The sequence below is a fragment of the Pinus tabuliformis genome, chromosome Q (genome assembly GCF_031772625.1).
Source record: "Pinus tabuliformis cultivar Carrire ecotype Pingquan chromosome Q, CPIR1, whole genome shotgun sequence".
Taxonomy (NCBI): Eukaryota; Viridiplantae; Streptophyta; class Pinopsida; order Pinales; family Pinaceae; genus Pinus; species Pinus tabuliformis.
In genome coordinates, this window is record NC_142296.1 from 420,117,306 (window position 1) to 420,132,851 (window position 15,546).

General features: G+C 36.0%; 1 protein-coding gene across 4 annotated transcripts in view; it reads right to left on the bottom strand.

Moving 5' to 3' along the window:
- Positions 1–15,546, bottom strand: part of LOC149219992 (putative aspartyl aminopeptidase) — a 371,039-nt gene that overhangs the window by 141,339 nt on the left and 214,154 nt on the right. For all 4 annotated transcript variants that reach the window (XM_089384594.1, XM_089384597.1, XM_089384596.1 and 1 more), the window contains exon 7: positions 6,178–6,310. In XM_089384594.1, coding sequence (XP_089240720.1) covers positions 6,178–6,310 — 133 coding nt within the window. The remainder of the gene's footprint in view (positions 1–6,177; positions 6,311–15,546) is intronic.

Genomic DNA, 15,546 nt, shown 5'->3' on the forward strand with positions numbered 1-15,546 from the left:
CCTGTCTGCAATAGGTGATAGCAGATCCTTACACATGTGGAGTGTATTTTAGCCCAAAACACACCCAAGAAAACTTCGCTCTTCCTTCTTTCTTCACACTAGCGAGGAGACTCCCTTTCGCTGACCTTTGCATCACTTTCTATTTAAAACCTTGACCGAAATTCATCATGAAAATTGTGTCTCTAAAATAAGGCCAAGTTGCCCTATTTATAGTTATTGCCCATGCTAATTACCGACATGACATGTAGGTGAGCCAATGTGTCCTTTGGTGAAGATATTATTATCCTTCTTGAAGTCGACTTGTAGGAGAGGTCTTGTGCTTGTCTTGCTTTCATACTTTATTTAATGACTCATACAAAATGTAACGTGCCCAAGAAGGGTCCTTGACTCCTTCATACATGACATTGACTCAATTTGACTTTTATGACTAGATGACGAATCCTAAAGGCTCACAATGGGAACCATTACTAAAAATAAAATCCCTTGCACATGAAACCCATGAGACAAGCATTACAATAACAATTTTATTTTTCTTCTTTTCATCAATTACATAAAATCACAATTACATGTCATTATGAAGACCGAACCTATTTACACTTTTCAATACTCCCCCTTAACTAGGGAGGTATTCATAATGGTACTTGGTCATTCTCAATCTGAAGAATTTCTCATAAGAAGAGTCGGATTGGTAACCCATCTGTATAGCATCATATCAACCAACATTGTCACATAGCAAGGCCTTGACTAATAGCTCTATCTCTCCACGAGATCTTAGCACAATGTTGGCGAGACCAATGATGTATATACTATAGACACCCTCATCATTGTCTCTCTCGGAACATACCAAGCCCGGGTTCTCAGGGTGTGTTCCAACAAGACTATTCTTATCTTGGATTCCCAGTCCTCAAAGAATATCGGTCCTCTATGACTACTCTTATCTTGGATGCCCTAACACATCCTCAAAGAGCATCAGATGCCAGATGTTTACCCAATCCTCCATTCTGTCTTCCCAAGTGAAGACAAGAATGATGTGTTTATCTCTCCCTCTTAACTAGGGAGGACATATCTATTCCAATAAAGGAATGTACTCATTTCTACAGAAGAAATGTACCTAAGCTCCCTCTTAGCTTAGGAATTTTGCTTCCAAGTTTCTTCCAAGTAAGAAACTTGTTTCCAGGCTCCCTCTTAATTAGGGACCTACAGCAGCGCCTCAAGTGGAGGTGATGGGACAACTAGCTGCTTGAAGAACTCCTCCTCACGATGTCATGAACTTCTTTTTGTTATCTAGGATTTTTCATGTTTGGGACTTCTTCATAGGGCATTGACCATCCATCACTTTCATCCATGAGTCATCCATGTCATCATCGGAAAGTGATCCATCAGTCCGTATCTAGCCTTCCTTCATGCCATGTTTTCTTAAGGATCTTCAATCCTACTACATGTGCATCGGTGGTGGAATACATCAACAAATCTTCCTTCGGTAACCCTGCATAACCCATCCAGATATTTGTTCAAAAATAAAGGAATGAACATTAAAATCAACATTACCATTGTGATGGTCTTTCATCATGACATCTTCTAGTTTGCATCAGCATCCTGCATACATATCGACACATCTCCCAAAGATATATATTGTTAATGGTCTCTTTCTTTTTCGGACTCCATCAGAGTCTTCATATCTTTCATGGAGATATCGTAGTTAAATCTTCTTGGTCTTTGGATGTTGATTTCCTTCTTCCATGGTTGCATATCCCATGATCTCGTCCTCCCTTTCTTCACACATTTCATTCCCAAGAGCTTCCAATTAGAGTTCCTCAATTGTAGTCAACCACCTCATACTTCATATGAGGACATATTATGTTGATTTCATCTAGTGAATGTGTGACTCGTGCATTCCTGCATCCCTTTGAGGGAGGAGGTCCTTTCTTTTGATCATACTCTTAAGATAGAGCGCTGGTCCATGATATCTGCAACCATATGACATGAATCCTACAATATCAAATGTAAGCATACATACCTCATTTTTCCTTTGGGTCATCCAAACTTCCTACAACAACGTCCTTGATTGAAAGAGCTTCAATCCCTTGATTTGCTTCACTTTTACGTCATCATACCATCATCCCATGAATTCCACAAGTTTAGAATTCTTGATGAAACACTTGCTCCCCTCTTGATCAGTGAACCTTTCAATGAATATTCCATCAGAGAATCTTGAGGATCTAAAGTATCCCCTTCAGCAAATGTTTCCTTTTGACAGATGTATGATGAACCTTGTACTAGATGACCTTCTTCTTTTCCATAAGTGCCACTTATGTTTCCAATGAGGTTCCCAAGAGCTATATCCTTCATTGTTGACTGCCATAGATTCCAACCATCTTTCATGCTTCTCTATGATGATGTCTCGAGCTCTTGCTTTCAATGCTTCTATGATGCCTTGATGCATCCCATTAATTTTCTTTGTGATAGCTATATCTTACAACAAAAGACTTAGGAACTTGAAAAGAACTTAGGTGAGGAAGACTATCTCAATCATAATAGAGATCTCTTACTTCCTCATTCTTGGATTTCTTCTTTTTAGATTCCTCCATTTCTTTGGTGATATGGGCTTCTTCTCTTCCTCTTTTGTTATTATCCTTCTTGATCTTAGGACAATCTCTTTTGTAGTGCCCATATTCTTGACACCCATAGCATTGAATCTTAGACATGTCCCTTTTCTTTTTTCAGAGAACCAGACTTTCCAAATTTTCCCTTTCTTCTTGTCATTGTAGCATAAGCTTGACTTTGCTCACCTGCTCCCACATCAGATTTGGCCTTTAGTCTAGATTCTTCAATCTTGCACAGTGACCATAGATCCTGGAATGGAGTAGCTTCTTTCTTCCCATAAATACTTGAAGTAAAGTTACCCCACTCCTTTGGTAGTGCATTTAATACAATTGTAGTCATTTCTCTATCAGACATGACTTCTCCCAGATCTTGTAGTTGATCCCAGATTTTAGATATCCTCATAAAGTATGAGGTTATTCCATCTTCCCTTGACATCTTCAACTTGTAGAGTTCTTGCCTTAATGAGATGAATTCTCTAGCAGTGCTTACAGAATACAACTCTACCAGTTTGTCATATATTTCTTTTGAAGTTTCGAGTTTGGATACATATGGGATGAGGGGATCCTTGATGGATTCTATGAGAATCCTTTGAGCCCTAACTTCCCCTTTCATATACTTTGCAAGAGCTTAAGCATCTTCCTTTCTTGGTTTAGTGATAGATCCTTTGACATGTTCCATAACCTCATTTTCAATGAGATTCAGGTCTGTCCTTTTCTTCCATGCAAGATAGTTTGAAGCCTCAACCAATTCATTGCTTTCCTTGCAAAAAGAAATTTTGACAGATTCAGAGGTGGACATAAATATACTTACTTGAAAGGATACTCCTTCTTATTGCTTCCTTGATGTTGATGATGATATAGAGGATAGAAAACCTTGATAAAGGTAGTTTTCTTTAAGAATGATCCTTGATCCCACAGAGAGTGAGATCTTTTTGGATCTTTTGATGGTGATGTCTTAGTTGATGAAGATCAATGATGACTTCTTGGTGATGTCTTCAATGGTAAGGACATTGCTTCAATGAGAGAGAGTCGCCTTAGAGTCTTGATGACAACGCCTTTTGATTTAGCTTCCTTTGGATCTTGACTTTAAGATGATCTTCGCTTTGATGCCTTTCTCGAGATTTGATCCTTGAGTGTCCCTTGATAAGATGCACTTTCTTGATTTTGTTACCTTTGCTCTAATACCATGTTGAGAAATCTAGGGCATCGAGATTAGGTGATTTCTCTTCTATTGATAACTACTTGTGAGTGTTTTTTACTTCTTAGATTAGGATCTTGTTTCACTTCTATTATTATAGTGTTATTCTTCATCAAACAACTACCAATGCATAAACCATAAAGAGACAAGAGACAGAATATAGGCTATCAGCCAGGGCCAAAACCTCTCCTTCTTGAGAGGAAACCCGAACAAATTCTTCTTCTTATAGAGATTCCAATTGACGAATACCAAGACCAAGACCCTAGACCTTTTTGCCACTCCAAGACCAAGTCACAAACCTTCCTTGATGAAATCCTTCTTGAAACAAACTTGTTGCTCTTTCCTTCTCCTATGGTCAACACAAGTCAAACTATTTGCACTACTGCAATTTCGGTTTCATCCACAGATCTGCAACCTCGACTTATCTTATACCCTTGCAATTCTCACGTGTGAGTTGTTTGGAGGTATCTTCCTTCTTTGCTTGACTAGGAGACTATCCTTCCTCAATTCGGCTTGAGGATACACTTGTTCTTTTCCCAGTTTGCCTTCTTATGATAATTGAAATACCTCGGTCCTGTCTGCGATAGGTGACAACAAATCCTTACACGTGTGGAGTATATGTTAGCCCAAAACAAACCAAGAAAACTTTGCTCTTCCTTCTTTCTTCACACTGGATAGGAGACTCCCTTTCGCTGACCTTCACACCACTTTCTATTTCAGACCTTGACCAAAATTCATCACAGAAATTGTGTCTCTGAAATAAGGTCGAGCTGCCCTATTTATAGTTGTTGCCCATGCTAATTAGCCAACATGACATGTAGGTGAGTCGACGTGTCCTTTGGTGAAGATATTATTATCCTTCTTGAAGTCGACTTGTAGGAGAGGTCTTGTGCTTGTCTTGGAGGGCTTTCATACTTTATTTAATGACTCATACAAAATGTAACATGCCCAAGAAGGGTCCTTCATACATGACATTGACTCAATTTGACTTTAATGACTAGATGACAAATCCTAAAGGCTCACAATGGGAGCCATTACTAAAAATAAAATCTCTTGCTCATGAAACCCATGAGACAAGCATTACAATAATAATTTTATTTTTCTTCTTTTCATCAATTACATATGTCATTATGAAGACTGAACCTAGTTACACTTTTCAACATTCTGTTCCATAATTAAGCAAAGTCATGGAGAGTGGATAGAGAGAGCAAACAAAAAGGATTTGTGTTCCCTAGCAGCCCAAGGGCCACAAGCCTCACTCCTTTGTACTTGCATCAATTTCCATTCGAGAAAGAGAGAGCAAAGAAACCTCACCTTCCAATTGTGTTTTCTCATATAAGGGTTTCCCAGATCATATCTTGTATTAATTGTGGTTTGTGAGTTTTATTTTGTTGTTCTCTATTTTCCATATTTATCTATTGCATGCATAAGCATAACACAGTAATCAACAAATCCAAAAATCTAAGGAATGTTTAACCCTCATAGGGTAGATTTTGGATTTTCAAATATGTTTTACTAGATCTATTGTTACGAACTATCCAGTGGAATATCCACAACAATTTACAAATCATTGTTGGTGGTGAATCAACTTCCATGGCTCCAAAAGAGAAGAAGGATATAACATGGGAGCACTGCTAATTGGTTGGGGATGAAATAATATGCGACCACTGTCAAAAGTATATTTGTGGGGGAGATGTCCATAGGTTGAAACAAAACATAGCACATGTAGGAGGGAAAACAAAACCTTCCAAGAAAGCCTTTGATGGACTAAGAGTCGAGATTAAAGCTTACCTTGATGCAGTCAAGCAAACAAATCCAAGAGAATGAGGAATCCTCAAATTATTAGAATTTTGAAGTAGAGTCTACTAGTTATTAGTTAAAAGTTAATACTATGCCTATTTTGGAATTCCAAAGGTCATTTAGAGCATCTTTTTTTATCTGTTTCAATTCATAACTTTAGATATGGTTTACACTTTGTGCTATTTTAATTCCATGCGCCCTTGCTACATACATGAAAAAAATTTACATATTTGTGTCTAATAGTTTGGATTCACATGGGGATGTACATGAATATATATTTATCTTATCAAAAAAATTGATATTTTACCTATTTTTTCATAAATCTATTTTTGTTTCTGATTTTTTATCAATTTTTGTCTGGTTCCAATTTTTGGGGCCCACTAGGCCAATCATGATAACATTGTCCACAATATCCACTATAGATTGGACTTATCTGTATAATATGGCATGATTTTTTCTTTCAAGTTTAATCTTCCCAAGAATCCTAGCATGCTTGCTTCCATAAGGTCACAACCTTGGTTTTCATAAGAAAGATCAATAATATAATAGAATGTCCCATGTTACAATGTTGCATACCAAGAAAAGACTTTTGGATTGCACGTTCAAATACACCCTCCTCTGGAAATCTATGAGTCAAGCATTTTGTAATCCTTTTCATCGCTTGAAACATGGTAGGTGCACCCGCTCCTTGTGCTGAATTTGACCCTACCTGTGCAAAAAATTGGAATTAGACTACACTTTGAAAAGAAATAGAAATTTAAGTATAGCAATTTATGATGCTCACAATAACAAAAACAGGCAAAAAGAAAAAAAATAGATATGAGAATATCCATTGAGTGTGAATAGTGAGCTAGATCATGTTGAACCCTCAGAGAACTAACAAATGAATTTTTTATAGCCATGTTTGAATAACCAATTGCATGGCCCTATTACTTATATTCATTTTACTTCTTTCTTCTCTAAAATCAAATGCATAAACCAAAACATGAAAGAGGACAACATTTACTATATGCTTACAACCTACTTGCCATAACAACTCCCCAAACAAATGTGTCTATAAATAGTTCACAAAAATATTGACTTTAAAAATTTCATGATCAACACATTTTTCAAATGGTAGCACAACTTTGTCCTTTATCAAAGAATAAATATGTTTAAAAGTTTTTGAAATGGACCAAATAATCTAACTTTTAAGAATTTCAAAATGCCACAAGAAAATATAAGCTTCAAGTTCGTCCTTGCAACTTTAATGATCACCATATATTCAAATTTATTTGTATGTGTCTATGCCAGAGAGCATGGGAGTATACAATAGAGAAATATGGAGAAGAGGCACACTTTAGCTTATGGAGACATAGTTCTTACACACAAGTGGACCAAGGTGAAGATATTGATCTTCAATGAGAAATGAAGTATTATTTTAATTTGATTTTAGTATTATTCGGAATTCCATTAGTGCCCAACAATGATCAATGAAACTACCAAAGCACAATGCCCAAGAGTGCACATTGGGAATGCCTAACGCCTTTACATTAAATAGTAGTACCAAAAGTGTATAAATATACAATAAATCAAGTTTTACAAGAAATACGACGAAGCACAATATAACCTAAATGGGTAAAAAGGGGTAAGCATCAAAAGGAGGGTGTCAAGGCAAGATCCCTAGAAGAATAACAATTGAAAAAGCTCACCTAGCATCCAAGTCTTTCAAAAAGGATGATGATGAGATTCTTGTTTGCAATTAGTCGAGGTGTTACGAATATAATTTATATAAAAATAAAATAAATATAAGTGAATAAATAATAATCATAATTATAGTTAAATAGTGATTAGTTAATGAAGAGGCATGTCTCTAAGGACATGACCATTCATGAAGGGGCACCTGCCTAGGTATATAAGTGGGCCCACATTGTAACATTCATACAAACTTGTACTATCAACTTATCAATAAAAACTATCACTTTCAATACATTTGTGTATTTTACATTTTTAAGCACAATTACTCTAAGTTTTGTCGCTACAGTGGTATCAGGTCCATTTGATCCTTTGGACGTTATCCGCTGCAAAATATGCCATTAAGTTTAGGTCCTGAAATCATGGAATTAAGCGAATCTCATAAATCTAAAATTGAGTTGTTAAGAGAAATTCAATAATCATTACAACAAATAAAAAGACCATTTACAAAATCATTAAAGGATTTTAAAACACCAAATTCAACACCTACAATGGAAGTTGACATTGACATGAAAGGAACTAACATTAAAGAATGTTCTAACCATGAAAATGATGTTGAACATGTTGAACTAGGATCTCTTCATGGTGACATAAATGATGACTGGACAAAACTTTTAGTTTCCCCTGAGCTTACTAGCGTGGAAGCAATTTGGGAAACCCTGATAATGATGGAAATGGCAATGTTACAGGTAATATTCATTTCTTGGTAGGTAAAGATGCAAACAAAAACGGGGTTTTAAATATTGGAATATCAACATCTCTTGCTTGTAAGCATGTTCCACTTAATTCATATAATTCAAAGCTTTCTCAGAGTGTTCGTCATTCAAATGGGTTGGCATCGTCAATATCTCTTGATTCAAGCAAATTTGTGAGACATGATAATAACTCAAAGTTTGACTCTAGATGCAAAGGAGATGGATACAAAATCCAGAATGAGACACCTGCTACAAGAGGTGAATCCTTCAGTATCATTAAGCGTACAAAGAACCAAAAATCGTTTCTAGTAGTAACTCTTCCACTCAAAAGAGGGGACCAGATCCATCTATATCGAAACGTTTAATAAAGTCTCAAGATGGGGTAGAAAACACAGACAAAAATGGTTACAAAGGGCTTCACGCAAATGAAAGTGTTGACCAACATGTTGAAGGTTTCATTATTTCTGGCAATAGTATTTCTCCTTCACATGTAAAGAATGACAACTTAATAGGAGCCCAGCGGAAACCTCCTTACGAATCCACATTTGAGTCTCACATTAAAGTTGCAAATACAATATCAATGACTTTGAAAGAAGTTGGTCCCCATGGTCAAAATAAAGAGAACATTGTCTTAATATGTTGTTCAAGGAAGAATACCGAAGGGGTGGGAGCAGGAATGGTGGTTGTAACACAAGAACAACTAATTCAAGAGAAAGAACGATACAACAACATTGCACACAGTTCATCAAAGTCAGATTTAATAACCAAACTTAGCGACAACGTTGTCTTGGGCGAAGTGGTTCCCGGGTTGTGTTAAATACCATGGAGAAAACAGCCAGTTATGAGTACATATTAAACCACCAGTGGAATAAAGCCATAACAAAGTGTTTTCCAATTTATCATCAACATCTTTCACAGATGATTTACATCGGCATAATTCCGGATGACATAAACCCTTCTCAGTTCCATGTTGACGTTATTGCACAGAAGATTTACATGGGAAATGTTTCGGTAGACATGGAGGTCGATCATCTATCAACTTTTTATCCGCTAATTCATCTTTCAGAACTATCCCAGAAATGATCACCTTTAAACTCTCTAGTGAACACTACAAACTCCTCTTTGCAAGCTCTGCTCTCAAAATGGTTACTGTCCACTCTTCCAATCCTACCTCAATAACTCCCGACCATAACTTGTTGACCTTCAGCTTTGTACTCGCAGTGTTGGCACTACTCAAACTCGAGCCTTCCATGTTCACAAAATCAAAACAATTTGAATTACCAAAAGCTACAGATTAACACAAACACATTTGGAATTGATGTTGATGTCTCAAACCACAGGTGAATGGTCGTAAACCTTACAAATCTAGATAGTCATGACCCTTAGGCAAAGCAAATAAATAAATAAAACAACTTAATAAATTATTGAAGTGGATTATAAAGTCATTGAAGTCATTATAAAGTCACTTTATTAAATTATAAAGTCACTTTATAATAAATTTTATAAGTTATTTCTTTAAAAAAAGTGTTACTTAACTTATATATATACATATATAAAATAAATAAATTAAAAAAAATAAGAATATTATATTAAAAAAATAAAAAATCAAGAAGAAAATGGGTAAATACTAAAGTTCAATGATATCACTTACACATGCCAAAATGACGTGGGCGAGTGAAGAAATTGTCAACAATCAAGCTTTGAGAATAAAGCTTTTTGAAGAGAGCGCAATGTTACGAATATAATTTATATAAAAATGAAATTAATAATAATCAAAATTATAGTTAATTAATGATTAGTTAATGAAGGGGCATGTCTCTAAGGACATGATCATTCATGAAGGGGCACCTGCCTAGGTATATAAGCGGGCCCTCATTGTAACATTGATACATACTTGTACTATCAACTTATTAATAAAAAATATTGCTTTCAATACATTTGTGTATTTTACATTTTTAAGCACAATTACTCTAAGTTTTGTCACTATATGAGGACTCTAAACACTAGAATTTTTTATCAATCTTATCATGGTAACATATTAGCAAGTACGCTTGTTGCATGAACCATCAAGAGGCTAAAAATAGCAAGCAATGAGTTTTGAGGTTGGCAATATTCAAGTACCTATCATTGAGGATTTTCTATGGAAGTTGTAGCAACTCAAATACAAAAATGTAAGACACTTTTAGTCCTTGGAGTGTAACAAAGTAATCAAGGAGACATCTGAATTTTTGAACAAACAATGGTGCCAACCATGGACCTTCTAATAAAGAAGACATTTGAAAATGAAATGATCCTTGGACTTGGGTTTCTAAATGCAAAGTCTACAGGTGTTGTGCCACCTTGAAATATTGCAATATGTCTCTAACAAACTCAAAGTTGGGTAGAAGGACCCTTAATCCCACATGCTAGTTGCATCTTGATATACTATACAATGTGGATGATATCATCCCAAAAATAAAGGTAAAAGTAAAAGTAGACCTATATATTATGGAGTCAAGTATTCCTTCCACTCCATCCATGTAACTTTCAAATAGGCATTATTACCCACTAAAAGTGGGTAACCCCTAGGAGAAAATTCTTCTCCACATTGGCTAGCAAGCCAACCAATAGCCCTAGGCTTCAATCAGTGCTCTCTCAATCTAGCATACTTGATGAAGGATGGTGGGTCATCTATCAAAAGATACACTAACCATTTATGTAATCATTTTATTTCATTTAATGTTTGGGGCATACTAATATGGATCATTCACCAAGCTGGATGATTGAACACTCTTGATTGTACCCTTGTTGCGATACTTCACTTGGGAGATTATCCTTTTCCCCTAGTCCAATATAACCTCCACTTAGGCCCTTTTCTTCCACTATTAGGAGAGGCACTAATTGACATAGCGTGCCCAAGTAATCCATATTTATCATCTTTTGTTTCTCCCTTATACTCACTTCCACTCTTTGGGTTGATTTTCATTGGTCACTAAGATTGGCACCTTATATACCCATCTTTGAGTTAGGACCTGCAAATTTGCCCCACCAGATTGATGCAGCTAAAAGAAAGATAAAAGCTTATGAAGCCACAAATGAAAGAAATCAAAAAATGCAAAAGATGGTTGGAACGTAACAAGCCCATAGGAAAAATCCTAGCACGAGCTCTACCTCCCTCACTAGCCATCACCCAGTTCCTAAAGCATTTCATGCTCTATCTAAATACAAGAACTTACGAATGTCCCAACTCCCATGAGCAATAAATTGCTACATCTTTAAGGGGTATTGGAAAAGCATAAGGCAAGTTGGGTCACCTAAGTTATGCAAGAATAAAGACAAATTATTGAAGTAAAAGGCACACCAAAGGGGTGGGAAAATCATGCCAATGAAAGGGGAAACTCATGCCTCCACGATTGTTCCCTCTTCTCATTGTTATACTCAAAGATGTTGGACCTCCTTCAACTAGTACCATGGCTATAACCATCTTCCTTTAAGTCTTTCCCATTCCATGACCACACTTATCATATTCATCTATCGATTGATGAACCTACCTCTGAAATTTCCCTCTCCTTCCGGGCTAGAAGCACCTAATAGGGCTAATTGCATAATCATCCCTAACATTAGTGTGGTAATTTGATTACAAATATTGAGTGAGAAAGGCATTTGAAGGCAAGGTTTGTATGAAGTATGTTTTTGCTACTAACATTAAGTTTGGTCCACTATGATACTTTAATGGTTTTTATCCCTAATGATGTTGATGTCACTCGATCTCGAGGGTATGTTTCAAGTGTTCACCACACATGCAACAGATATCCCTTAAGGGCTGGCTTGACGCCTCTTCAACAATTGTTATGCAACCAACTCACAAAACAGAACAAAAGATAGAACACGAATTAAGAATTATCCTCTTCGAGGGGGAAACCTCTTTTACATTACATAAATGAACAATGGATGATTCAAATGATAAGACCTCCTTGGTATATATAGGAGTCCAAGGAGTCACAATATAATCAGAGCCTACATAACAATAATAATGTAAGGCCACAACAATAACAATAGTGGGCTTCTACGGGGCACAACAATAACCACATGAGGGATACATGGGCACAACAATAACAATAGAGGGCTACACTAACAATAAAAATAAGGGGGGTCCACTAGTATTATAGGGACCTAACATGCCCCTCTCCTTCAAAAAAGTGTTGTCCTCAATGCTTGAGTATTCTATATGCTTTTGTATAAAATTCTCATCCTCCCATGTGGAATCTTCAGCGAGTAAGTTCTTCCACTTAATGAGATACTCTGAAATTAATCGATTTCGTAGTTGTCGAGTTCATGTTTCTGTGACTACTTCAAGCTCAAATACGATTTTTCCTTCTTCGTCAAATTCTGGAAACACTATTTGAACTGGGATCTTGTCACCGATGACCCTCTTCAAGCATGAAACATCGAAAATTGGATGTACTCGAGAAGATGCAGGCAACTCCAATTTGTATGCCATAGTACCAATCTTCTGCAACACCTTGTAAGGACCATAGTACTTAGGTGATAATTTATTATCCTTCTTAGCTTGGTTGAGGGACATTTGTTTGTATGGTTGCATCTGTATAAATACTCAATCACCTACATCAAAACTTCTTTCACTGCGATGTTGATTTTCCTATTGTTTCATTTGATTCTGCGCCAAAGTGAGGTTATCCTTTAAGACTTTGAGAACTTCTTGTTGATGCTCGATGTGATCTTCCACTGCTTGAATCTTAGAATTTTCTCTTAAAGATGATGTTATGGATGGTGGATGATATCCATAAAGTGCCATAAACGGGTCATTTTTGCTACAGTATGGAAGGAAGTGTTATACCACCATTCAGCTAGAGGTAACCACTTGACCCATTGTGTTTGTTTATCTGATACAAAGTGACGAAGATATCCTTCCAAAAATTTGCTCATTGTCTCAGTTTGCCCGTCAGATTGAGGATGATATAATGAGCTATGAGCTAATTGAGTACCAGGACAAAAATAATTTCGTCCAAAAAATTTCAGTGAAAATGGGATCTCTGTCACTTACAATAATCTTTGGGTTTCCATGTAGTTTTTGAATTGTTTCCATAAACACAGTAGCAATTGTATTGGTTTTAAAAGGATGAGATAATGCACAAAAGTGTGCATACTTGGTAAGTATATCAACTACCACCATGATGACACTCTTTCCTTCAGCATTGGGTAAACCTGTTATAAAACCCATTGAGACTTCCCCCCAACGCTGACTTGGAATCGCTAAAGGTTGTAATAGACCCATGGTCTTAATTGTCTAAACTTTATTTTGTTGGCAAAGCAAACATTATGCCACAAACTTCTGAATATCAGATTTAAGGCCATCCCAAAAAAATTCCTTCTTGACCTTGTGGTAAGTTTTTAAAATCCCGAGTGCACTTCTAAGGGGGAGGGAGGTATGCAATTCCAAAAGAATCTTTTGCTTAAGTTGGGAATTCTTACAATGATATAAGCGATCTTTGTACCATAATGAATCGTTTTTCAGCTAAATGTATCAGATGTACTAGGATCTTACTACAACTTTTGAATGAGTGTCCACACCTCTTGGTCATTCTTCCATTCATACCTTGCTTCGATTATCCAATCGGGTTGGATAATAGAAATGGCACACAACAATGCTTCCATATCCTCATCCTTTCTTGAGAGTGCATCTGCAACAACATTTTGCTTCCTTTTTTTGTAGATGATTTCAAAGTCATAACCCAACATCTTTGTGACCCATTTTTGCTGCTCTTCTGAAGATAATCTTTGATCCAAAAAGTATTTAAGAACAACATGATCTATTTTTACCTTGAAGTGTCTTCCCATTAGGTAAGGTCGTCATTGCTTTGGTGCATGTAGTAATGCCAAAATTTACTTCTCATAAATAGCTTTGTGTAAATACTTTCCCTTGATTGGACAACTTTAAAAAGCAATGGGTCTTCCTTTTTGCATTAAAACAACACCGATTCCATTTCCCAAGGCATCACATTCCACAATAAAGGTTTTTGTGAAGTCTAGCGTAGCTAAGATCGGTGCTTAGCATATTGCCTCTTTAAGATGTTAAAAGGCCTTAGTTGTTTCTGGAGTCCAAGAAAATGCATCTTTCTTCAGTAATGTTGTTAGAGGTGTTGTTATTCTCCCATAATTCTTAACAAACTTGCGATAATACCCTGTCAACCCGAGACCGAGAAATCCTCGAAGATGCTTTATGGTTGTGGAAATTTTCCATTCCTTAATGGCTTTAATTTTGTTAGGGTTTGTTGACCCTGCCGCCTACACCTACCTACAAGTCAGTGAGAAAAGCCTTCAACCCCACAAGGTGTGGTTGGTAGCAAGGAACTCAGAGAAGGGTTGTCACACTAATCCCGACTCTCTCCGTTTGAGCTATCTCCTAGGTTAGCTAAGGGGGGTGGTCCCTAATGAAAAGTTAAGTTAAAAGATGTGAGTTTCTAGGAGAGTGTTATAGTGAAAATGGATTACTTTTAAGGATTTATGGGCAAATATGAAGTGAGCAACTTGAAATAACAATGCCAATCATTAATATGATTAAAAACCATAAAACCAGTGCCTTATAAGGAATTTGCTCAACAATTTAAAGATATATTTGCTCAAAGTAAAATGCAATGCTCTCAAAAGAGAAAACAAAGTAACCCTGAAATGTAAATAAGAATTGTTAGCACAACATATGTAAGATACAAAATGCTTTTGAGATAATCAACTTTCTAAATCAAAACATGTGAAACATATCTTGCCAAAACCCAAAAATTAGTAATTAACTTGGAAATGTAAAAGAAAGGAAGTGCTAAACCAACTTTATAAATCAAAACATGTGAAACAAATCTTGCCAAAACCAAAAATTAGTAATTAACTAGAAAATGTAAAAGAAAGGAAGTGCTAAACCAAGACATCAATATGCAATTACACTTGAAACATGAAAAGAAAACACTTGTTTGAAATGATTATAATACTTGCTTTTGGAATAGACTTTGCATATGAAAACTCAAACCATCAAGAGACAAGTAAAATAAATGTAATGGAAAGTGCTCTTGGCTAATTTTATTAATTAGCTCTACAACAAGATTACAATTTAACTCTTCAATCCTCAGACCTCACCCTCGCTCAATGATATGGATTTCACAGTGAGGAGTCAATAGAGGAGTAGAGGATCCCTAAGATGTCTATTTCAACCAACTTATGTTGGAGGTAAAATTTTAATGAGGCTTGGGGCCTTCCTACACTAAAATTCCTAGATGAAATGATAATGATACATGCAAATGCTTCAAAGAGATTGATTTGAAATGCTTGAAAATGAAATAGTGTTCAACATAAGTTGCAATTATAACTTCAATTGGAGGAATAAAATTAGCTTACAAGTGTTGCATGTGTTTCATCAATGAATTAAAAATGATACAAGTAATTTGCTTGAAAGTAATATTTGTTTCAAATAGAAAATAACAATAAATTGCTCCAATATTCAAGATAACGATGTAGCATAAAATTGAAG